Source organism: Loxodonta africana, chromosome 8, assembly GCF_030014295.1.
Source record: "Loxodonta africana isolate mLoxAfr1 chromosome 8, mLoxAfr1.hap2, whole genome shotgun sequence".
In the NCBI taxonomy this organism is placed as follows: domain Eukaryota; kingdom Metazoa; phylum Chordata; class Mammalia; order Proboscidea; family Elephantidae; genus Loxodonta; species Loxodonta africana.
Window position 1 is genome coordinate 57,465,581 of NC_087349.1, and position 26,726 is coordinate 57,492,306.

The 26,726-nt window shown below is 37.2% G+C and overlaps 1 protein-coding gene across 1 annotated transcript in view; it reads left to right on the forward strand.

The window, feature by feature from the left end:
* Nucleotides 1–451: 451 nt before the first annotated feature.
* The window catches only part of RUNDC3B (RUN domain containing 3B), a 143,011-nt gene continuing 116,736 nt past the window's right edge, over nt 452–26,726 (forward strand). Inside the window, exons 1-2 of the mRNA XM_064289949.1 lie at nt 452–558; nt 25,135–25,250. Of these exons, the coding sequence (XP_064146019.1) occupies nt 452–558; nt 25,135–25,250 (223 nt within the window). The remainder of the gene's footprint in view (nt 559–25,134; nt 25,251–26,726) is intronic.

Consider the following 26,726-nt stretch of genomic DNA (forward strand, 5'->3'; position numbering starts at 1 on the left):
GAGAGGCAAGCCCCGCCCTTCGCACGCCGCGATTGGCTCCAGGTGGGGCAGCTTTGGTCCGATAGGTGAAGACAGCGCGGGGATGCGCGCTTGAGGCCCGGAGCCGCTCTGCAGAGGCTGCCGAGTGTTGGTGGTTGGGTGTGCGGTGCCGGCGGGCACGCGCGCGCGCCGGCCGCGGAGGTACCTTGGGAAGTAGGAGAGCGCCCGACGCCGACCCGCACGCGCGCGAAGGCGGAGGTGGTGCGTGCGTGTGTGTGGTGCTCGGGTGCCGAGCGCGAGCTGTCAGTCCCCGAGCGCTAGTCCCCCGCAGTCTTTCACACCCTCCTTCCGCGGTCCTTCCCTCCGTCCCTCCGGCGGCTCCACGGTCGCGCACAAAGCTAGAGCCTCGGGAAGCAAGGGTGGGTGGAGGAGAGGTTGTACAAGACAAAAGGGGTGCGGGGGTCAGCCCGCCATGGCCTCCCGGAGCCTGGGGGGCCTGAGCGGGAGCCGCGGCAGCAAGAAGAGCCTGAGCGCCCGCAACGCTGCGGTTGAGAGGAGGAACCTCATCACTGTGTGCAGGTACGGCACGGCCTGCCGCCTGGGGCGAGGAGAGGGGGCCGCCTGCGTTGCTGGCTGAGGGCGCTGGGTGGGCGCGGGAATACCCGAGAGCCAGGGACGAAGGGCTGGCGCCCCGCCGTGCCAGGCGTGTCTGCAGGCCCCGAGCGACCTGGATAGATCTGCGGGGGCCGCTCGCTCCGGGTCTAGGCACCGCCGAGGCCCCGGATATTCCGTCAATTCCAGCGCAAGAGGGAGCAGAGGGTAGGGCTTGGGGCGGGGCCGGGGGAGGATTTGTTTTGAACGTGCAATCGGGTGTCAGATTTTTTTTTTTTAGAGCCTTTTAGTGATCATTAAACTATCAGGCAGCTTTTGGTAAAGTAATCGTTATTGTGATTGTTTGCTGTGTTGTTCCAAAATCGGAGTGCATTTTGTTGTTGTTTTGGTTCATCTACAAATATCACTCATTTCATTCCGCAGATATTAATTGAGCTCCTACTACATGGCAGATACTGTGTGTGTGTGTGTGTGTGTGTGTGTGCGCGCGCGCGCGCTCTTGTAAAGTACGGTGCTGGTGCTGTTTCTGCAGTTGTGACTAGGAGTGGAACTGTGGCGCGTACCTAGTCTTTATGTCAATGGTTTATTCCAATGCTTGCTGTTTATTAAATATATTCTAGTTAGAAATGCAGTATTCCGTTAGACTAGAAAATATAGAAACATAAAGAGGAGAATAAGTACTACCTGTAAACCTAGTGTTCAGAGATAATTGATTTTTAATATATTTTGGTTAAAATTTTTTTTCTGGTTATTAAAAAAAATTGAAATCCTGAGCATTGATTTCTTAGGAACTTCTCTGAACTATTAAGGTGTTTTCAAAGCACTTTTTTTCATCAAGCCCCTCATCATTAGCAAGCTATAATCTAAGAATCAGAGGATGATGAAGCTTTTCACCTTTTTTGGAATTTGTTTTATTCTTTTCCTTTTGTAAACATCTTAAGCAGAATGCAGATATTTGTATTGGGACTTACATTCAATAATTTTCAGTGAATTTTTTTTTAACTTTGACTATTATAAATGGTCGCCACTGTACCAGCAAGACCTGCCTCACTGACTTATGGCACTTAGAGTTGTAAACTAAAATGACATAGAATCTATTTAATTTACCATTTATACAGTCCAGGATGCAACTTTTTGAGAGAGATAAAACCCGTTGCGGTGGAGTGGATTCCGACTCATAGCAACCCTGTAGGATAGGGTAGAACTGCCCCATAGAGTTTCCAAGCAGCACCTAGTGGACTCGAACTGCCAACCCTTTGGTTGGCAGCTATAGCACTTAACCACTACACCACCAGGGTTTCCTTTGAGAGAGACAGGATGTATTAAATTTTTTTTAATTTAGGTAGATCTTTTTTAAAAGTTAGACAAATAGAAAAATAAGCAAGTCTGATTTTCTTACCTTTATTTGAGAAAAACTGAAAATTAGTAGAAAAAAAATGAAGATGGTTTCAAGCAGGCTTCAACATATACAGTGCTTCTTAGGGTAATATATCTGTAAAAGCTGCATCAGCCCTAAGCTTCACAAAGGCATCGATCTCTCCCTTTTGTTCAGGTTATTTTGTTGTTGTTGTTTTGTATTCTTCCTTTTATAGCATCTGACAGTATATATTTATTGAATGAGTAAATTCAGTGGTGGGCGCTATTCCTTCGGCTTCTCTATTTCTGTCTTGTCTGGTTTTCATTAATTTATTGTTCATTCGTGCCTTCATCAGAGGCAGTTCAGGAGATGAAAGGAACTTGTATCTAAACCTTATTTAAATTACAGCATTGTAAGTAATGTTTAAGAAATTTCAGTTACGTCGCACTGTTGTGTCTGGACAGCTGGCCAGACTAGCTATATTTTCACAATTTTATTTGCATAATTATTATTTTCTACTGTAAAAATATAAGTGCTGACTTTAGTTATAGTGTTATAGTGTACCCATAGATTTAATATAGTAACTGAAATAAATTTCAACTTCTGGCTTAGATTTCAACTTGTATATTTGTTTCTGTGGATTATATCACTAAAGCAGCTCTTCATGTCCAAATAGTTGATGGTGCATAGAAATTATCATCCATGTCTAGTAATGAGGTCTGTTTCAAAGTTACTGTAGGCCATTTGTAAGTTTTAAGTAGCCAGCCTGCCTCAGATTCAGCAAAATGGACAAATCAAATATTTATGCATTTTTTGCTGCTTGTCTCTACTTTTCAGAGTTACCCAACCCTGGGTATCTCACCCTTCTCTCTCTTTATTATGGTGAAAATATACACAGCAAAACATACACCAATTCAGCAATTTTTACATGTGTAATTCAGTGGCATAAATTACATTCTTTAAGTTGCACAGCCATTCTTGCTATCCTTTTCAAAATTATTTCTGCCACCATTAAAATAAACTCACTGCACCCTAAGCAAAAATTCTCTGTTACCCCCTTGTGGCTACTATTAATTTTTAGTTTCTGTATATTTCTTATTTCACAAAAGTGAGATCGTACAGTATCTGTCCTTTTGTAACTGACTGACTTCACTCAGCATAACATTTTCAAGGTTCATTTATATTGCGGCATGCAACAGGACTTCATTTCTCTCACCATGTCTCTTAATAAATACATTTTTTATTTTTATATCGCAAAAAAGAGAGATTTTTATATTTAAGTTGGGAGGAAGGTGGTTGAGTGGGAATATAGGTGAGATCTAAATTGACTCTCACTAACTAGTTATGTGTCTTTGAACAAGTCATACAACCTACCCATTTTCCATTTTTCTCATCTGAAAAATAATGTTGGACTAGACCATTGATAACATTCAGGGACAGCTCTAAAATTAATAATTGCCTTCAAGTGAAATTTGTTCATATTTGGTTTTGAATTTTTCCAGATCTAGACAGGATTATGGTAGATACATGTTTAGTGGTAGCTACATGGGTTGTGTGCATATTTCTTTGTAAAACCCCGTTTGAATTGTGCCTCCTATTTTGTGATTCTCTACTAATGTGAAAAATTTACAAAAACAAACAAACCAAAACCCCACCGCCATAAGTCGTTCTAGTATATCTTTTAATACTTAAACTCTAAATGCTTTCCTTTAGCTCTTAAACAATTTACAAGTATTTTCATTTTAGGTTTAAAGCCTTATTATTTAAATACACCATCGTTTAGCTTTAAAGCCTTATATAAGAAGAGTATTTATAGTTTTGAACTTTTGAGGTCGATTAGGTAGGATAGTCAGGAAAAAAACTGAGTTGAATCTTGGTTCTGTGAGATTGTATATGTGTATGTAATTATTTTGCCAGTTTTTTTCCGGTGAACATTTCTGTATTGTAGACTAATAACCTTTGTAAGGCACTTATCTTAGCAGATAAGTACTCTTTTGTCATATTTTTCACAGACTAGTAGATAGGAAGTAGGTCATTTGAAGACTCTAAATCTCCTATATTCGCCTCCAAGATATTCATACACTAGCTTTGGCTCTGTGCACCAACTAATATTTTCTCTGCACAATTATTTCACACTTTGAAAAATTAAATTGTTAAAGTCCTTCAGACTTTTTTAACCTGCCTTTTTCACCAGTAGGAAATCAGGTATTTGTTACTTTTCCAGTCATTTTTAAGTTTCATGGTTTATTGAAAAGCTTACATACTACTTCAACTAACAAGAGAAATTTAAATCTTTACGGAAGCCGACTGTCACATTTTTCTCCCTTTCAGTTAGCAGCTGAGCGCTTAACCACTATGCCACCAGTACTCCTTCAAATTACAGTAGCACCTCATTTTTTCCAGCATGGCCAGGGAATGAGGTATTCAGATCATTATATTTTCCATGTCACTGGTATTGAGTTAAGCTTTAAAAGCTATTTTGCTTTACTCATGATTTTGTAGTGCAATCATCTGTATAATTGAAGCTTATAATTTCAGTGCTCAAATTTAAACTATAATAAACAATGTTTAAAATGTTTTGGATGCATTGCTTTTAAAAAAGAATTACATGATTCTCTGCCTCCTGAAAAAAGACCATAGGTAGCCTAATGCAGTCTTTTTTGATAACTTTACTCTGGGTCTGTTTTTGTGAGTATGTTCATTGTGCACTCACTGCCCTTGGGGACTGTTGAGGTACACAGAGCTTTTTGCTGAATAGCCCCAGAAGACTGTGTGTTTAGAGCTGTCTGCTTTTGCATTCTACTATCACTTACTACCAAGTTAACTGTTACTTCTTTTAGCTCTGCCTGCTTCTAGCAGGTTGTTTCTTCCTGTCTGCCATCCTGACTTGCTGATTATTATCTGTTGTAAACTAAGAAAGTAGATAACTAAATTTATCATTGTGTTAAAAAAAAAAAAAAAAAGGCACCCAGAGGCCTGAGTTAGTGGCTGAGGTTTAGTGCTCTGAACTTCTTGACAGTCTAGCTGCTGAATAAACAAAGTCTATTCCTATGCTTAAAGGAGCCCTGGTGGCACAGCAGTTACAGCACTTGGCTGTTTACCGAAAGGTCAGTGGTTCTGTGGTGGGAAAAAGATGTGGTAGTCTGCTCCTGTAAAGATTTACAACCTTGGAAACCCTATGGGATAGTTCTCCTCTAACCTGTAGAGTCACTATAAGTTGGAATCCACTTGACAGCAACGGGTTATTTCTTTGTTGGAACTTGGTGGGTGAATTGCAGATATGTGAAATGTTTCTGAATAAAATTAGTGATATAATCCTTTAAGAGCCAAAAAAAATCCCAAGCCTGTTGCTGTCAAGTCGATTCCAACTCATAGTGACCCTGTAGGACAGAGTAGAGCTGCCCTATATGGTTTCCAAGGCTGTAATCTTTATGGAAGCAGACTGCCACATCTTCCTCCCAAGGGGTGGTTGGTGGGGTTCAACCACCACCATTTTGGTTAGCAGCCGAACGCTTTAACCACTACACCACCAGGGCTTCTTTGTGATGTTGTTAGATGCCATTGAGTCAGTTTCTGACTCACAGTGACCCTGTAGGACAGAATAGAACTCTGCCCCATAGGGTTTCCAAGGAGTGGCTGGTGGATTATAAATTTATGACTTTTTTTGGTTAGCAGCCGAGCTCTCTTCCCTCATGTGTCTGTCAGTTTGTCGTACTGTGGGGGCTTGTGTGATACTGGAAGCTATGCCACCAGTGTTCAGATACTAGCTGGGTCACCCATGGAGGACGGGTTTCAGCTGAGCTTCCAGACTATGACAGACTAGGAAGAAGGACCCGGCAGTCTATTTCTGAAAAGTATTAGCCAGTGAAAACCTTATGAATAGTAGTGGAACACAGTCTGATATAGTGCTGGAAGATGAGCTCCCCAGGTTGGAAGGCACTCAAAAGATGACTGGGGAAGAGCTACCTCCTCAAAGTAGAGTTGACCTTAATGACGTGGGTGGAGTAAAGCTGTTGGGACTTTAATTTGCTGATGTGGCACGACTCAAAATGAGAAGAAACAGCTGCAAATATCCATTAATAATCGGAACCTGGAATGCACGAAGTATGAATCCAGGAAAATTGGAAATTGGCAAAAATGAAATGGAACACATAAACATCGATATCCTAGGCATTAGTGAGCTGAAATGGACTGGCATTGGCCATTTTGAATTGGACGATCATATAGTCTACTATGCTGGGAATGACAGCTCGAAGAGGAATGGTGTTGCATTCATCATCAAAAAGAACATTTCAGGATCTATCCTGAAGTACAACACTGTCAGTGATAGGATAATATCCATACGCCTACAAGGAAGACCAGTTAATACGACTGTTATTCAAATTTATACGCCAACCACTAGGGCCAAAGATGAAGAAATAGAAGATTTTTATCAGCTGCTGCAGTCTGAAATTGATCAAACATGCAATCAGGATGCATTGATAATTACTGGTGATTGGAATGAGAAAGTTGGAAACAAAGAAGGATCAGTAGTTGGAAAATATGGCCTTGGTGCTAGAAACAATGCCGGAGATCGAATGATAGAATTTTGCAAGACCAACGACTTCTTCATTGCAAATACCTTCTTTCACCAACATAAACCGACTATACACATGGACCTTGCCAGATGGAACACACTGAAATCAAACTGACTACATATGTGGAAAGAGACGATGGAAAAGCTCAATATCATCAGTGAGAAAAAGGCCAGGGGCTGACTGTGGAACAGACCATCAATTGCTCCTATGCAAGTTCAAGCTGAAACTGAAGAAAATCAGAGCAAGTCCACGAGAGCCAAACTATGATCTTGAGTATATTCCACCTGAATTTAGAGACCATCTGAAGAATAGATTTGACGCATTGAACACTAGTGACTGCAGACGAGATGAATTGTGGAATGACATCAAAGATATCATCCATGAAGAAAGCAAGAGGTCACTGAAAAGACAGGAAAGAAAGAAAAAAACAAGATGGATGTCAGAGGAGACTTTGAAACTTGCTCTTGAGCGTCGAGCAGCTAAAGCAAAAGGAAGAATTGATGAAGTAAAAGAACTGAACAGAAGATTTCAAAGGGCGGCTCGAGAAGACAAAGTAAAGTATTATAATGACGTGTGCAAAGAGCTGGAGATGGAAAACCAAAAGGGAAGAACACGCTCAGCGTTTCTCAAGCTGAAAGAACTGAAGAAAAAATTCAAGGCTCGAGTTGCAATAGTGAAGGATTCCATGGGGAAAATATTAAACAACGCAGGAAGCATCAAAAGAAGATGGAAGGAATACACAGAGTCATTATACCAAAAAGAATTAGTCGATATTCAACCATTTCAAGAGGTGGCATATGATCAGGAACTGATGGTACTGAAGGAAGAAGTCCAAGCTTCTCTGAAGGCATTGGCGAAAAACAAGGCTCCAGGAATTGATGGAATATCAATTGAGATGTTTCAACAAACAGATGCAGCGCTGGAGGTGCTCACTCATCTATGCCAAGAAATATGGAAGACAGCTTCCTGGCCAACTGACTGGAAGAGATCCATATTTATGCCTATTCCCAAGAAAGGTGATCCAACCGAATGTAGAAATTATAGAGCAATATCATGCATATAACACGCAAGCAAAATTTTGCTGAAGATCATTCAAAAACAGCTGCAGCAGTATATCGACAGGGAGCTGCTAGAAATTCAGGCCGGTTTCAGAAGAGGACATGGAACCAGGGATATCATTGCTGATGTCAGATGGATCCTGGCTGAAAGCAGAGAATACCAAAAGGATGTTTACCTGTGTTTTATTGACTAAGCAAAGGCGTTCAACTGTGTGGATCATAACAAACTATGGATAACATTGCAAAGAATGGGAATTCCAGAACACTTAATTGTGCTCATGAGGAACCTTTACATAGATCAAGAGGCAGTTGTTCGGACAGAACAAGGGGATACTGATTGGTTTAAAGTCAGGAAAGGTGTGCATCAGGGTTGTATTCTTTCACCATACCTATTTAATCTGTATGCAGAACAAATAGTCCAAGAAGCTGGACTATATGAAGAAGAATGGGGCATCAGGATTAGAGGAAGACTCATTAACAACCTGCGTTATGCAGATGACACAACCTTGCTTGCTGAAGGTGAAGAGGACTTGAAGCACTTACTCATGAAGATCAAAGACCACAGCCTTCATTATGGATTACACCTCAACATAAAGAAAACAAAAATCCTCACAACTGGACCAATGAGCAACATCATGATAAATGGAGAAAAGATTGAAGTTGTTAGGGATTTCATTTTACTTGGATCCACAATCAACAGCCATGGAAGCAGCAGTCAAGAAATGAAAAGACGCATTGCATTGGGCAAACCTGCTGCAAAGGCCCTCTTCAAAATGTTGAAGAGTTAAGATGTCACCCTGAAGACTAAGGTGGGCCTGACCCAAGCCATGGTATTCACATCATATGCATGTGAAAGTTGGATAATGAATAAGGAAGACGGAAGAAGAATTGACGCCTTTCAATTGTGGTGTTGGTGAAGCATATTGAATATACCATGGACTGCCAAAAGAACGAACAAATCTGTCTTGGAAGAAGTGCGATCAGAATGCTCCTTAGAGGCAAGGATGGCCAGACTGCATCTTACATACTTTGGACGTGTTGTCAGGAGGGATCAGTTCCTGGAGAAGGACATTATGCTTGGCAGAGTACAGGGTCAGCGGAAAAGAGGAAGACCCTCAACGAGGTGGATTGACACAGTGGCTGCAACAATGAGCTCAAGCATAACAACGATTCTAAGGATGGCACAGGACCCGGCAGTGTTTCGTTCTGTTGTGCACAGGGTCTCTATGAGTTGGAACTGACTTAACGACACCTAACAACAACAACAACAAGCCGAGCTCTCTTAACCACTGTGCCACCAGGGCTTCTTATAGTCCTTTAAATTACTTTAAACATTGACCCACTTTTGTGTTACTATTTACTTGAGTAAACCTCAAAAGACTGTTCATACCTTGGTTATAGTGATTATAGTATTTTGGCTCTACAAACTTTTGTTGTCGTTGTTAGGTTGTGTTGAGTCGATTTCAACCCATAGTCATGCTATATGGGATAGAACTTTGAGTTGGGGCTTTGATCAACATTATTTACATTGCTGTGAAGCAGGTTCAGTATCATTTCCAAGGATTCTTAGGGTACTACTACTGTGTGCTCACAGTGGAGGTAGGATAATTTTCTTTTTAGCTACTAGTCTTCTCAGCATTCAAAACAGGTCATTAACTCTTACTTCAGCCAAACCCAGATTGCACTCAGCGAATACCAGAGGATGGCTGTCCCCCAGGCATTTATGAGGGAGTACTTCGCTGCTGCTTGATATTTGTCAAAAGCTCAGTAGAGAGAGATGATATTGAAGTCTTATCCACTCTTCTGTTCACTCTTACAGGCTTATAAAATATATCCCTGGGTCAGTCCAATCATCAGAGACCTGGGTATGTAGACTGCACTGTACCACATGCTCCTGCCCATAGTTGCCTTCCCCAATTGTGCATTGGTAAACTTCCATCAGCCCACATTGAGGGTCATCATAGAAGGTTTTCTTAAAGTTGTTGTTAAGAACATTGTTAATTATGTCAATAAGTCTTTATGTGAAGGCTTCTATGAGAAATACATGTCTCATTTTAGTGCCAAGGATTGCTGTATTTTTAAACAAGTGGTTTGTTTTTATTTACTGGTTGCAAATGAATGTGTAACTGACAAGGTCTCTTTTTTCCATATAGCTGCTAGAAATCTTAGTGGCTAAACTCTGAAAGATAAATAGAATATCATAATAATGCATTTAACATCATTCCTAGCTCCATTTTGCCCTCACTTTTTTTTTTTTTGGTAGTAATATATAAAACAAAACATTTGCCAATTCAACAATTTTTACGTATACAATACAGTAACTTTTATTACATTCATCATACTGTGCAATCATCATTACTATTCTTTTCCAAATTATACCACCACCATTAACAGAAAATTAGTGCCTGCTAAGCAATGACTCCCTCCCTCCCATCCCTGGTAACCAACTTTGGTCTCTATATATTTGTTTCTTTTACATAAGTGGGATCATACAATGTTTATCCTTTTGTGACTGACTTATTTCATTCAACGTAATGTTTTCAAGGCTCATCCATGTTGTAGCATATATTAGGGCTTAATTTCTCTTTATGGCTGAGTAATATTCCATTGTGTCATGGATTGAATTATGTCCCTCCAAAAATGTGTGAATCAACTTGGTTAGGCCATGTGTGGTTGTCCTCCATTTTATGATTGTAATTTTATGTTGAGAGGATTAGGGTGGGATTGTAACACCACCCTTACTCAGGTCACCTGACTGATCTAAAGTAAAGGGAGTTTTCCTGGGGTGTGGCCTGCATGCCTTTTATCTCTCAAGAGATAAAGGGAAGCAAGCACAGAGTGGGGGACCTCATACCACCAAGAAAGCAGACCAGGAGCAGAGCCTGTGCTTTGGACATGGGGTCCCTGCGCCTGAGAAGCTCCTCAACCAGGGTAAGATTGAGGACAAAGACCTTCCTCTAGAGCTGACAGAGAGAGAAAGCCTTCCCCTGGAGCTGACACCCTGAATTTGGGTTTTAGCCTACTTTACTGTGAGGAAATAAATTTCTCTTTGTTAAAGCCATCCACTTGTGGTATTTCTGTTATGGCAGCACTAGATGACTAAGGCACATTGTATGTATATTCCATATTTCGTTCATCCATTCATCTGTTGGTGGACATTTAGGTTGTTTCCATTTTTGGCTATTGTGAATAGTGCTATAGTGAAGACTGGTGTAAGCCCCCACATTTTTAATATATTTATGTTTTATTGGCATAGGATGTGCATACAGAAAAATGCTCTACGTCCTTACTAACAAAAAATTTTCTGTTTTTAATTTTAGCCATTGTGTTTGTTGGGGTGTTGCACTGTGGTTTTAATTTGCATTTCTATGATGTTTAGTGAAGTTGGACGCCTTTCCATAAGTCTGTTGGCCATTTGGAGATCCTCTTTTGTAAAGTGCCAAGTCAAGTCATTTATTTCCTGGGGGTTCTTTGCCTTTATTTAATGTGTAGTTCTTTCTTTCTACATGCTGAATGCATGCCTTTTGCTGGATATGTGCAATGCAAATATCTTCTTCCATTCTGTGGCTTGCTGCTTTACTCATTTTATAGTAGTGTGTTTTGATTAATTGTTGGTTCTGACCCATGGTGACCCCCTGTACAACAGAACGAAACACTGCCTGGTCCTGCACCATTCTCATGATGGTTGTTATGCCTGAGCCCATTGATGCAGCCCCTGTGTCAATCCATCTCTTTGAGGGTTCTCCTCTTTTTCGCTCACCCTCAACTTTACCAAGCATGATGTCCTTCTCCAGGAATTGAGCCCGCCTGATAACATGTCCCAAGTACGTGAGATGTAGTCTTGCCATCCTTGCTTCTAAGGAACATTCTGGCTGTACTTCTTCCAAGACAGATTTGTTTGTTCTGTTGGCGGTCCATGGTATATTCAGTAATCTTCACCAACACCGTAATTAAAAGGCATCAATTCTTCTTCCGCCTTCCTTATTCATTGTCCAGCTCTCACGTGCATATGAGGCGGTTGAAAACACCATGGCTTGGGTCAGGCGCACCTTAGCCTTCAAGGTGACATCTTTGCTTTTTAACACTTTAAAGAGGTCTTTTGCAGCAGATTTGCCCAGTGCAATGTGTTTGATTTCTTGACTGCTGCTTCCATGGGTTTTGATTGCGGATCCAAGTAAAAAGAAATCCTTGACAAGTTTAGTCTTTTCTCCACTTATCATGATGTTGCTTTGCTTACTGGTCCAGTTTTGATGAATATGAGTTCTTATTTGTAAAACAGTTCATAAATTACCTTCATGGTTTGTACTTATTGTGACCTGCTTTAAGAAATCAGCCTATCCCAAAATAATGAAAATTTTCTTCTGCTTTTTTTCTAAAACTTTGTTGTTTTACTTTTAACATTTAGATCAAGAATGCATCTGTACTTTTTTGTTTGTTTGTTTATAGCATGAAGGGTAAAAGCCATTGCTGTCAAGTCAATTCCGACTTATAGCGACCCTATAGGACAGAGTAGCACTGCTCCACAGGGTTTCCAAGGAGCGGCTGGTGGATTCAAAACTGCTGACCTTTTGCTTAGCAGCTAAGCTCTTAACCAGTGTGCCACCAGGGCTCCAGGATGACCTGATTTATGATAAATATGACATTTAATGTAGTGGGTGAAGCATGGTCTTTTGAAAAAAAAAAGGTGGTAGATCAACTGATTTTCCTTAAAAAAAATTAATTTTGACTCCTAGTGTGACTATGAGTCAGAATTGACTCCATGGCAGTGGGTTTTGGTTTAGTATGAATGGTGGAGCCCTGGTGGTGCAGTGGTTAAGAGCTTGGCTCCTGACTAGGCTGCTGACCAAAAGGTCAGCGATTCGAATCCACCAGCCAATCCTTGGAAACTGTGTGGGGGCAGTTTTACTCTGTCCTATAGGATTCTTACGAGTTGGAATCAACTTGATGGCAACGAGTTTTAGTGAGAAGGAAGGGAGTCAAAATTAAATTTTTTCCTTAGGGAAAATTAGTTGACAAACCACCATTTTCTTCCCAAAAGACCATGGTTCACCCACTACACTTAGTGTCCTATTTATCATAAATCAGGTGAGTGTATTTGTAGAACTGCTTCTAGATTCTCTCTTCTGTTCCATTAATCTGTCTATCTTTGAGCTAATATCATACTGGTTTAGTAACTATAACTCTGTATCTTGATGTTTGGTTATGTAAGTACTATAGTATTATTGTTCTTCAAGATTGCCTTAGCTATTCTTGGTCTTTTACAAAGTAAATTTTATTATCGATTTGTCTATTTATATTTTTAAAAATCTGCTGGGATGTTGGTTAAGATTGCATTGAATCTGTAAATAAATTTAGAGAAAACTGACATCTTTACAATATTAAAACTTATATGCAATCCATGAACACAATATGTCCCTCCATAAATTTTAATAAACTTCCCTCAATAACATTTTTGCAGTTTCAAGTATATAAATATTATGTATTTCTTGTTAGACCTATTCTTGCACATTTGATATTTTTTGTATTATTGGACCTGGGATCATTCAAAAAAATTTTTCATTTTCTAGGATTTTTTTTGCTAGTATATTGACATATGTTGTTTATTAAAAATATTTGTCTTATCAAAGCTTACTGGTGGTTACCAGGGGCAGGAGGGAGGGGGCAAAATGGAATCATTGTTTAGGAAGCACTGAGTATCAGTTTATGGGAATGGAAAACATGTCAACAGATACTGGTGATGGTTGCACACCATCAGTAATATAATTGATGTCACTGAATTGTACGTGTAAAAAATGTTAATTGGCAAATGTGTTAAATTTTTTTGCAGCAACAACAAAAAAATTGGGTTTGTAATCTGGCAATCTTACCAAATTTACTTGCTAATTCTAATAGATTTTCTGCAGGATCTTTTTTTTTTTAAGTTTCTGAGTACACAGTCATATCAACTGCTTGTTTTATTTCTTCCTGTTTCAGCTTTTTTCTGCCTTATGTGTCTTATCGCTCTGGTAAGGACCATTAATACAGTGTTTCTGAGAGCATTTCTAATTTCAGTATTAAGTATGTGGTAGGTTTTTCTTAGTTCTCTTCCTAAATTGTGGAGAATTTTTATCATAAGAGGATACACCTATCAAGACAAGTATGATTTTTTTCCTGCTAATTTAGTGAATTACATTGATTAATTTTTTAATGTTAAGCTGCCCTGGAATAAAAAAAAAAAAACTTGGTTGTGATATATTAGCATCTTTTTACATATCATTGGATTCAATGAGTTAATATTCTGTTTGGTATTTTTGCACATTTGTTCATGGGAGAGGTTGATCTGTAACTGTCCTTTCTTGTAATGTCCTTGTTATGTTTTGTTCTTGAAATTATCTGGCTTCATAAAATAAGTTGGGAAGTGTTCTTTTTCTGTTCTGTAGAAGAATTTGTGTATGATTGATATTATTTCTCTCATAAACATTTGGAAAGCAATCTGAACCACAGTTTTTCTTTGTGGGAACTCTTTTAGTAAGAGATTTAATTTATTTAATAGACATTGAATGATTCTTATCTCCTATTTCTTCTTGTATCAGTTTCAGTGTGTTTTCAAGGAATATACCCATTTCATTTACACTATCAAATTTATTGTTAAAGCTTTTCTTAATATCCTGTTATCTTTTTCTTACTTGAAGGGTCTGTAATAATGTTCCATTTTTCTTTCCTGATATTAGTAATGTCTGCTTTTTCTCATATTTTTCTTTATTAGTCTTGCCCTACGGGTCTGTAAATTCATTAAACTTTTCAAAGAACCAACTTTTGGCTTTGTTAATTTTCTCTGTTGTACGTTTGTTTCTTATTTTATTGACTTCTTCACTATTTTTCTTCCTTCTACTTTGTTTGAATTTGAATTCCTATTCTCTTTCTAGCTTCTCATGATAGAAGCTTAAAGATCTTTTGTTTTTTGGCCTTTGTTCTTTTCTAATTTATACATACAAAGACTACAGATTCCCTTCTTTTCAGTGCTTTCGGACAGCTCATGAGATTTTAAATGTTGTACCTTCCTTATTCATCTTTGGCTAATGGGTTATTTTAAAATGTATTGTTTAACTTTTAAGCAGTTGGGAATTTTCTGATTATCTTTTGGTTACTGATTTCTGACTTAATTCTACTGTATAGAGAATATAATCTGAAAAAGTTCAAACCTTTGAAATGTTGTTATGCTCGCTTTATGATGCAGTATACAGTTAATTATGATAAATATTTTATGTGCATTTGAAAAAAGGTATAGTCTGTCATTGTTGAGTGCATGTTCTATATATATGCCTCGTATGTTAATTGCCTTGTTCATATCTTTTGTAGCCTTCCTACTTTGTGTTTTATTTAGTCTGATAATCTTAGTCTTTTATTTAGAGTATATCGCCCACTTACATTTAATTTTGTTGTTGTTATATTTGGGTTTATAGCTGACATCTTACTGTTTGTTTTATGCTCACTTTTTCTCTTGCCTTCCTTTATTTTAATATTTTTATTCATTTATTCCACTGTTTGAGTTTGATTCTCTGGGAACTTGTTAACCATACATTTCTTCATTTCTTTTTCCTCTTCTATACATATATTTGATTTTTATTCTTTTGATGGTTACCCTTAATTTATCATGTCTAGTACAAATTGTGGAAACCCTGGTGGCGTAGTGGTTAAGCACTACGGCTGCTAACCAAAGGGTCAGCAGTTTGAATCCACCAGGCGCTCCTTGGAAACTTTATGGGGCAGTTCTACTCTGTCCTATAGGGTCGCTATGAGTCAGAATTGACTCGAAGGCACTGGGTTTGATTTTTGGTTTAATACAAATTGTAACTTTTACTTCCTCTCCAATAATGTTAGAACCATTTAGCCTCCTATGCTAAGACATCCATTTTAACTCTACATGTATTTTAAATTTTGCAAGATTTTTTTTTTACTATATTTTACATTTGATATTCAGGCAGTATATGCTTGTATTTATCCACTTATTTGCCCTTTTCATTGCTTGTCCATCAGTTTTGGAAAAATTTTGGTTGTTATTATTTTCTAATGCTCTAACTATATGTATGTGAAACTTTTTACCATGTCCCACTTGACTCTCGTATTCTTACCTGTATTTTACATTCTTTTTTCTCTCTCAGTGCTTCAATTTGGATCCCTGGTGGCACAATGGTTAAGAGCTTGACTGCTAACCAAAAGTTCAGCAGTTCAAATCCACCAGGCACTCCTTGGAAACTCTATGGGGCAGTTTTACCCCATCCTGTAGGGTCGCTGTGAGTCAGTAATGAGTTTGTGCATCAATTTATGTATTTTCTGTTGACTTCTCTTCCAATTCATTAATAATATCTTCTGCTGTGTCTAATCTGCTGTTTAGATTGTCATCTAATGCATTTTTAATTTCAGATACTGTATTTTTCAGTTCCAGAATTTCTGTTTGATCCTTATTTAATATTTTTTTTTCTAATCCTGTAATAAAGATACCCATCTTTTCATCTATTATGTCCATCTTTTCCTCTGTTTTCTTAAACATATTAATCGTAGTTATTTTAAAGGTCTTGTCATCAATATTGAGTATTTGTATCATCTGTACATCTGTTTCTATTATCTGACCTACCTCTTTTTGGGGAAGAGGGCACACAAGCTCTTTTTGCATGTCTGGAGTTTTTTATTGAATGCCAAATAGTATGTATTATATTTTTTCTCTAGTACTTTTGCTGTTCTTCTAATATTATGAGGTGGGTCCTTTTGTCAACCATTAGGTGTTGCAGTGTTCATTAGAACATTACATATAGCAGGAGAGACCACAGTGGAGTAAATAGATGAAGTGCATTGCCCATTTTGAGGGAAACGTGGCCAAAAGCATATTCATGCCCTATGGCCAAGAGTGTAGGGTAGTGCTTGCTTTACTAGTGTTATCTTCTTTCAGAAGATCAAGTAGTGGGTAATCATTTTCATCCAGTTGTGGACTGTGCTGAATCCAGGCTGGCTTTCAGTCCTGGTAAGTTTCAATCCACCTCTAGTTTGCCCCTGGCCCACTAGGGCTTTCAACCTAGATTTGTTGTATTTTCCAGCACCCTTCTTCTGTTAGGTCCTGAACTATTATTTTTGTCTTCTGAATTTGCTGAATGTGTTGCTCTGTTTTAGGAGGGCTTTCTGATTAGGATTTTAGTCTCCTGTACCATACAGCCCTAGAGGAAAGCCAGACTGTATTTGAGGCCTCTCCAGTCTCCTTCAAAAACTTTGCTGGTTCATCCATATTGTAGCATGTATCAAGACGTCATTTCTCTTTATTGAAGACATTATGCCAAGTGAAATTAGTCACAAAAGGACAAATATTGTATGATCCCACTTATATGAGTTATCTAGAATAGGCAGTGCATAGAGACCAAAGTTTTTAGTGGTTACCAGGTTTGGGTGGGAGGGAAGGGGAAAGGAGGACTCACTACTTAGGGGACGCTGAGCTTCTGTTAAGGTGATGGAAAAATTTGGAAATGGATAGACGTGATGGTTGAACAGCATGATGAACATAAGTTAATGTCACTGAACTGTACAACTGAAGAACATTGAAATAACAGTGTTTTATTAGATGTATATATTTGAATACAGGCACACTTAATAAATAAATAAACAAAGCTTTGCTGGTTTGCCTGTACCCCAGAAGCAGCCTTCTGTGGGTGCAAAACTCTGCCAGCACTCAGAATTGGCAGATGCTGACTGGGGAAAAGCAGCTGTGAAAGTCAGCTCAGCTTTTTGAGCTTCTCCTCTCTCCAGAGTCTTAACCTCTCTATTCTGATTATTTCACCAACTCTCTACAGCCTTCAAACATACGATTTCTGTATTTTTTTCCAGTCTTTCTAGGTGTACTCTGTGGGAACACTGGTCTATCACTATTCACTCCATCTTACTTGCAAGTGGAAATCTGTTCCCACATTTTTTAAATTGTTTTCACTAGTTTTAATTTATGCAAGCCCTTGTATGAAATCTCAAGTATTTTCTAAAAGAGGTTATGTAAATAAATATACCATTCATGCTTTAATTGTCTTTTGTTTAAATAGTTGATTCAACTTATTTTCAGCATATTGTACATAGTAGGCATGTTTAGCAAATGAAGTAATTCTTTCTAACTAGTGAAGAATAATAGCATTGGACATTTCCACACTAAGGTTGAAGGTTGAATTAACTAATTTTTTATGCTAATACATGATAATAGAGTTTTTAACAACTAATAGTTGTAACATTAGAATTTGCTTTCCTTTGCATAGAGTTATGCTAATTGAAATTTAATGTGGAAATGGAAAAATTAAAAAAATATCATCTCTTTAGAATTATCTTTCAGAATAAAGGAAACCCTGGTGGTTTAATTTAACCAAAGGATTGGCAGTTCGAATCCTCCAGGCACTCCTTGGAAACTCTATGGGGCAGTTCCACTCTGTCCTATAGGGTCGCTATGAGTTGGAATCGACTCGACAGCACTGGGTTTTTTTTTTTTTTTTTTTTTTTTTGTGGTGGTTTAATGGTTAGGAGCTGCGGCTGCTAACCAAAAGGCCGGCAGTTCAATCCACCAGGCGCTCCTTGGAGACTCTATGAGGTGGTTCTGCCCTGTCTTATAGGGTTGCTGTGAGTTGGAACTGACTCGATGGCAATGGGTTTGGTTTTGGTTTTTATCAAAATAAAAGAAAGTTAGAAGGGTGAAGGCTGAACTAAATTAACTAATACATTTCTGATATTTACTTTCCTAAAACAATCTGATTTACAAAAGAGAGTATTTCACAAAATAGGTAAAAATTACAAAATGCATATTCTTTTGAAAATATTTCAGAAAAGGTAGAAAATGTATATAACGCACAAATTTTGTTTTCTTAGCTAAATAAAATGACTTATTGTCCATTTTCTCCAGTGATGGCGACTGTCCTTAGAGGATAAAATAACATAAATTTTCCTCAAATATTCATATTTAACATCTGGACTTTAAAAAATTTTTTATCTCTTTTACTATTTGCAATAATAAAAACCGAATCTACTGTTATATTCTAGGTACAGTCTCAAAATTAATTTTGAAAACAGTTTGAAATTATAGTAAGTAAAAGACCCACAAAACTTGTATGGCTAACATCTGAAGAAAATACATTTAATTTATATCATACATGGAGAATATGCTTTTTGGAAGAGAAATATTAGATTGAGACTTTATGACTAGTAATAAAAATTCTAATTAAAACAATTTCATTTAATTCAGTTTTTTTATAGCTAAGACTTATATTGCCAGCTTTCACATCCAGATATATACAGTTTTAAAACCTGTGCTTTTCCTCTTATTCTATGCTGCTTTGAGTCCTTGAATATCTAAGTCTGAGATGCCAGTCAATTGGATCTAGTTTGTGTGTGTGTGCACCTGCCTGTGCTTGCATTTGAGCTGCAGAAAGAGAAACTGGGAATCTTAGATTTCATATCATTCCTAGTGTTGATAAACTATGATCCCTATATATTATGCTTAAAAAAATCAATTTATTATAAGATACTTGGAATTCTTGCATCTCTTTTCTATGCTTAGATGTCATTAAGTATAATGATGATGCTGTAGAAGGAAAGTGAAGGCATACTAACATGTAAGCTAGCACTATGTTAAATGTTTTACATATGGTATCCGTTTTAATCTTTATAATGAATAGGTAAATTAGGTGCCGGTAACTCCCTTTGGATACTCAGGAAACTGAGGTTCAAAGAGGTTAAATATTTTGACAAGAGCTGAGTTTGAACCTAGGGCCTTGTGATTTCAAAGCCTCTGTCGTTTCTGTTGCTCCACTGCTGCTTTGAGTATCTAGTTTACTAATTTACTTATACTTAATATTTTGCTAGAATATTTTCATGTGCCATTTGATAAAGAATAATTGGATTCCAAGGGGATAGATGATCCAATGTGTAAAAGATTCTTTATTAGAATGATTTTAATTGGTAGTACTTTCATATAAGAGGTGAAAAGAGTTCATTTATTTTATTATGGTAAGTTTCCTTGGTTTTATGCTTTTTGAATTTTAGAGAAATTAGTTAAAATTTTTTTTTTGCCTTTTCCCTCTATTATTTTAAGTTAGTTTTTCTGTTATTTTTCACCTTGGGCTGTCTGCTATCATCAAGATGAAATATGAAGACTTCTAATACAATACCTTATTCTTAAGGTTCCCAGATTACCAATTTCCTTTTAAAAATTTTTGAAAGTACAGGTGGGGAAAATACTTTGAGGTATACTTCTTTCTACTACTTCTGAGTTAATTTTCACATTGGGTAAAATTATTTAAAAAATAATAAAACACTGTGACAAGAGAGGAACTTTTGATTCTCAGGATTCAAATTCTAGGAATGGTGTTTGAGAATTCTTAACTTACATGATACTTGAAAAAAGAAGGCAAATTACTAATTCTAAAAGACTTTTAGGGGCTCTGATGTAAAATTTAAGAAAGGATTTAACCCTTCCAGTGAACAGCTATCTGGTTTCTGTGCTTATCATCCACAGTCAGTGTTTTACATTATTACTTGAGATAGGTTATATCACATCTCCTGGCAGCCACCTCCTTGCTGGTTATTGATGATAAATTTTACCTTAATGGCAGAGAGCAGTTACCTCACCGCTTTGGGAAAGATTACTAGCAACAATAATATAAGAAATCTTGTAAGTTTAGCTGTGAAATAATAGAACTCCATCTCAGAATTTGGGTACATAATGTTCTATTATAAATTTTATTATATTATAAACTTTATTATAAAATACTATAAATATTTATAAATGTTATAAATATAATAAATTTTACATATATTATAAAATATAAGTTTGTTATAAATTTTATATATTATAAGATGTTATAAATTTTATAATAGAGCATTGTGTATCCAAATTCTGACATAGAATTATTCCCACTATTTCACATATAAACTTACAGAATTTCTTATATTATTGCCGCTAGTAGTCTTTACCAAAGGAGTGAGTGAAGTATTAAAATGAAATGTGCAAAAGCCTGAAGTTAGAAACCAAAAGCAAAGAACACACTCGGCATTTCTCAGGCTGAAAGAACTAAAGAAAAAAATTTAAGCCTAGAGTTGCAAAATTGAAGGATTCTATGGGCAAAAAATTGAGCAACCTAGGAAGCACCAAAAGAAGATGGAAGGAATACACAGAGTCAGTGTACGTACCAAAGAGGATTGGTCAGTGTTCAGCCATTTTAGGAGGTAGCATATGATCAAAAATCGATGGTACTGAAGGGTGAAATTCAAGTTGCATCCAGGAATTGACAGAATACTAATTGAGATGTTTCAACAAATGGATGCGACTATGGAAGCACTCACTCGTCTATGCCAAGAAAGTTGGCAGATAGCTACCAGGCCAACTGAGTGGAAGAGATCCATATACATGCCTATTCCAAAGAAAGATGATGCAACGAAATGTGGAAATTATCAAACATTATCATTAATATCACATGCAAGTAAAATTATGCCAAAGATCATTCAAAAATGTTTGCAGCAGTACATCGACAGGGAGCTGCCAGAGATTCAAGCTGGATTCAGAAGAGGATGTGGAACAAGGAACATCACTGATGATGTCAGATGGATCTTGGCTGAAAGCAGAGAATACCAGAAAGATGTTTACCTGTGTTTCATTGACTCCGCAAAGGCATTGGACTGTGTGGATCATAACAAATTATGGATAACATTGTGAAGAATGGGAATTCCAGAACACTTAGTTGTGCGCATGTGGAGCCCTGGTGGTATGGTGGTTAAGAGCTTGGCTGCTAACCAAAAGGTGAGCAGTTTGAATCCACCGGCCACTCCTAGGAAACCTCATAGGGCAGTTCTACTCTGTCCTATAGAGTCGCTATGAGTCGGAATCAGTTCCATGGCAGCAGGATTTTTGGTTTTTTGGAAACTGTACAGAGACCAAGAAGCAGTTGTTCGAGCAGAACAAGGGGATAAGGCATGGTTTAAAATCAGGGTTGTATCTTTTCACCATACTTATTCAGTCTGTTTGCTGAGCAAATAATCAGAGAAGCTGGACTATATGAAGAATGTAGCATCAGGAAGACTCATTAACAACTTGCAATATGTAGTTAACACAGTCTTGCTTGCTGAAAGCAAAGAGGACTTGAAACACCTACTGATGAAGATCAAAGATGACATCCTGAACATAAAAGATAAAAAAAAAAAAAAACTCACAACTGGACCAGTAAGCAACAGCATGCTAAGCAGAGAAAAGATTGAAGTTGTCAAGGATCTCATTTTACTTGGATCTACAATCAACACCCATGGAAGGAGAGTCAAGAAATCAAACAACACATTGCATTGGGCATATCTGCTGCAGAAGACCTCTTTGAGGTATTAAAAAACAGAGACGTCACTTTGAGGACTAAGGTGCACCTGACCCAAACATGGTGTTTTCAGTTGCCTCATGTGCATGCAAAAGCTGGACGATGAATAAGGAAGGCCAAAGAGGAATTGATGCCTTTGAATTATTGTGTTGGTGAAGAATATTAAATATGCCATGGCCTACCAGAAAAATGAACAAATCTGTCTTGGAAGAACTACAGCCAGAATACTCCTTTGAAGCAAAGATGGCAAGACTTTGTCTCATATACTTTAGACATGTTATCAGGAGGGGCCAGTCCCTAGAGAAAAGGCCATCATGCTTGGGAAAGTAAAGGTCAGTGAAAAAGAGGAAGACCCTCAAGGAGATGGATTGACACAGTGCCGCAAACATAGTATTATGGATTGAATTGTGTCCCCCCAGAATGTGTGTCAACTTGGCTAGGCCTTGATTTCCGGTATTGTGTGATTGTCCACCATTTTGTCTGATGTGATTTTCCTATGTGTTGTAAATTGTACTCTGTGATGTTAATGAGTCAGAATTAGAGGCAGTTATGTTAATAAGGCAAGGCTCGATCTATATGATTAGGTTGTATCTTGAGTTGATCTCTTTAGAGATATAAAGATAGAAGCAAGCAGAGAGACAAGAGAGACCTCATGCCACCAAGAAAGTAGTACCAGGAGCATGTGTGTTTTTCGGACTCGGGGTCCCTGCACTGAGAAGCTCCTAGACCAGGGAAGGTTTGATGACAAGGACCTTACCCCAGAGCCGACAGAGACAGAAAGCCTTCCCTTGGAGCTGACACCCTGAATTCAAACTTCTAGTCTCCTAGACTGTGAGAGAACGAACTTGTCTTGTTTAAAGCCATCCGCTTGTGGTATTTCTGTTATAGCAGCACTAGGTAACTAAGACACCTAGTAAAGATTATGAGAATGATGCAGGAATGGGTAGTGTTTCATTCTGTTGTGCACAGGGTCACTTGCTAAGAGTCAGAAGTGACTTGATGGCACCTAACAACATAATGACAACACACTAATAACAGTTTTCTTTTGACACTGAAATTGTAAATAGAATCTTTTTAAACATAAAGCTATTTCAAGGCTGAACTTAATTACAAGACTTTTAATACAGTTTTATGATTTTTTTTATTCTTGCCTAAAAGCTGTTACTTAGATTTGCTTTGGTATTTTTAGATATTCATCAAGTTTTTATTTCATTGCTTTAAAATCAGTCCTCTTCAGGAAATAGATGACTAATGTTAATGTCGTCTTTATTAGGATGTAGCTTGGCATCTGTATGATATGTTTTAGATGTATCGAAATTCTTTTTACAGGTTTCGTTTTTACGGCACAACTTAGCTAGCTGCTGTGTCATGGAGGATAAGTTCTCCTTACTGTGGCGTAATGGAACTGCTTATGTGGTTCTCGGGAAATAAATGTTGAGTGGGAAGATACGGCTAGCTGGAAGTAAAACATGGACTCTAAGGAACCAATCTGCCTTTTGAAATTTAAGTTTTTGTTGGCACAGGAAAGCAGGATATAAATGATTAAGCAAAACTGGGAGAACCATTCTTTTTCTTCATTATTAACCTTGATATAATAGGAATTATTTTAAATTATTTCTCACCCTTCAAATATATTCATATTTGGAAATAAAATGAACTGTGCCTAATGGTATGCTCTTTGTCTTCCCCTTTATATCTAGCTCCTATATTTTCTATCCTGATTGAATAGCATAACTATTGGAAACCCCTTTGGTATAATGGTTAAGAGCTATAGCTGCTAACCAAAAGATCAGCAGTTCAAATACACCAGGCTCTGTGGGGCAGTTCTGTCTGTCCTGTAGGGCTTCTGTGAGTTGGAATCAACTCACTGGCAACAGGTTTATCAAGGCTAAAGCCTAAGAAACAATCTGGAAGCCTTTGTCTTCCTCATACCCTATATGTTTGTAGTTATTTAACAGCTCTCATATTTGTGCCTTTCTCATCATTCCCTATTGATGTTGTCTTTACTTAGGCCCTTGTTATCTCTCATCCTTTATAGGGTTTCACTATATAGAGATAGCATGAGGGAGTTGTTTGGTGGGGGTGATGGAGCTGTTCTTTATCATGATTTTGATCATGGTGATATGAATCTATATGTATGTTAAACATCAGACTATTTTTTGTGTATCATACTATGGTTATTTAAATGTTTCTTTGCCACTCTTTTAAAATCGACTTTACAAATAAATCAACAGGTAAATACAGAGTACACTGTTCAAGGCATTGTCCTAAGTGTGGAGAAAGATACAAACCTGCAGAAGACGTGTTTCTACCCTGAAGGGATTTATATTCTGATAAGGTAGAGGTAGACAATACAAATAGCAATAATAAGATAAATTATAATTGTCTCTTAAGGAGATAAAACAATATGCTAGTTTGTTCCAGGAGGAAGAAAATAATTCTCATTAGAGCAGTAGGATAATTCTTCATTGAAGAGAAGGCATTTGAGCTGAGGCCTGGAAAATGCATTAATTTTTGGTAGTCAGAAATTAAAGCAAAGAACATTCTGATAGGAAAAATACAGCACACTTTACAGATTTGGAAGTTTTCTTATTTATAGCTCATTCAAACTTTGGTTATGTACTTGAGGAATGCTCATATTCTGTTCTATTCTATGCAGAATTTCTTAAAGCATTTGACTCTGAAGCTCAGATTTCTCACAAGTAATATTATGGTTTTTGAGTGTTTTGCAGTTAGTAATTTAGATCATTTTTTTTTCTTCTGATTTTAATGGCTGTGTAGACAGTGGGCTATTCCTGCCTTAATTTGGTGAATACCAAACCAAACCAAACCCATTGCTGTGGAGTCGATTCTGGTTCATAGTGACCCTACAGGGCAGAGTAGAACAGTCCCCATAGGCTTTTCAAAGAGCAGCTGGTGGATTCAAACTGTTCACCTTTTGGTCAACAGCTGAGCTTTTAACCACTATGCCTTCAGGGCTCCTAATTTGGTCGGTAGATAATATACAAGTGGAAACTGTGATAATACTGAAAAAAATTTGAATAAAATTTTATATGTACAGAGTGAATTTGAATAAACCAGGTTTTCAGAATATACAATCTTATACAATATTTCTTTCCAAAATTGCTTTCCTCTGCTTTTTCCTTGGGTGAATATATCAATTCTGATGAAAAGTAACAATTTATTTTTCCTTGTCATAGGTTTTCTGTGAAGACCTTGATTGATCGGTCCTGCTTTGAGACAATTGATGATTCTTCTCCTGAATTTAACAATTTTGCAGCTATTTTGGAACAGATTCTAAGCCACCGGCTAAAAGGTAATAGTGCTAACTTTTTTTTCCTCTTTGTAATAAACTCGAAATTTTATAAATAATTCAGTCTAGTGTCCCTTAGACAGCAGCCTCAGAGCATCTCAAGAAATAATAAAGCTGACCTCAGAATGCCTAATCTTTTGGCCTGTATCCTTAGAAAAAAAATGACTATTCTTGAGTTTATACCTATTTCCAGGATGCATTAAAGATGTTGCATATATGAATTGCCACATAAAAGGAGCAAAGTCACCTTCTACAAGCAATTAAAAGAAAATCTTGAATTAAAAGGTAGCCAAGGTCAGTACAGAATATTTTAATCAACTTACAAAGAAGTACTGCAGGCATTAAGTTTGTTTAGCTTCTACGTCATTAAACTCTAGAATATTTGAAAAATTTTTAGCTTTGAGGGAGTTAAAAAGTGAGTATGTAAATAGGTGCTTGATATTGGTTTCCTTAAAATTAATAAGTAGATATATTTATACTAGAAATATATATCTCTTAAGATGAGACTTTAAAGGAGAATATGGGAGCTATAGTCTTTCTAAAGTATACCTTTTTTAATTAAAATATATATATGTTAAATACAGTGGACAACATCAAGATGTATTATATAACTTTTAATAACAATAAAAAGTAACTTTATCCCTTTAATTCTTTAGAGGAAACTTGATCTTCAGATATTTTCACTTAAGTTTTTATTATCTTTGTAATTTTAATGATATAATTTCAAATCAGTAATCTGCTTTGGTAATATAACTTGTTAGAATCTCAAAATCAATCTGAAAATTATTTCTGTTCCATACTGTTTAAAGCTGAAAATGTCCAAGTTGTACTATAAGTGTTAAAATCAGTTCAGCACTCATGTGGGTCCAGAGCAGAGGGTTGAATTCAATTACATGGGAGAAGAATCTAAATTCAATCAGCCCTTTGCAATTTAAAATGAGTTCCATAAAACCACTGACCTTTTTCTGCTGCAAGTGGTTATTTTGCATTTATAAAAGCTTAGGGGGCAATACAAATTATTTTTATTTTATTATTTTTGCTGTTCTGTATTTTCTAAATTTTCAATTCATGCTAATTTTAATAAGAAAAATACATTTTTATAAAAACAAATTCTCAGGGTTATTATATTGTGTGGTGACAATGATTTCAAATAACTGTATAAATAATACCTGACCAAAAAACACTTGGGATACACAGTAGACCCTTGATGTACTTTAATGTTCACAAGTATTTTACCTTAAGAACTCAGTTCCCTTGATTCAGTATACCATTTAGCATGTGATTCTTTTTTAAAATATGTAACCAACTATGAATAGAAAACAGTAGGGCCATGTTGAGATGCCCATGCAGAGTGATTGGGTAGACTCACTCATCACCTAAGTCGACCCTTCTTGCATACCGGTCTTTCATCTTCTAAGACATGCCTCAGCAAACTGTAGCTCATGCATCTGCAAAATTACTTCTAAACAATCGTATCTG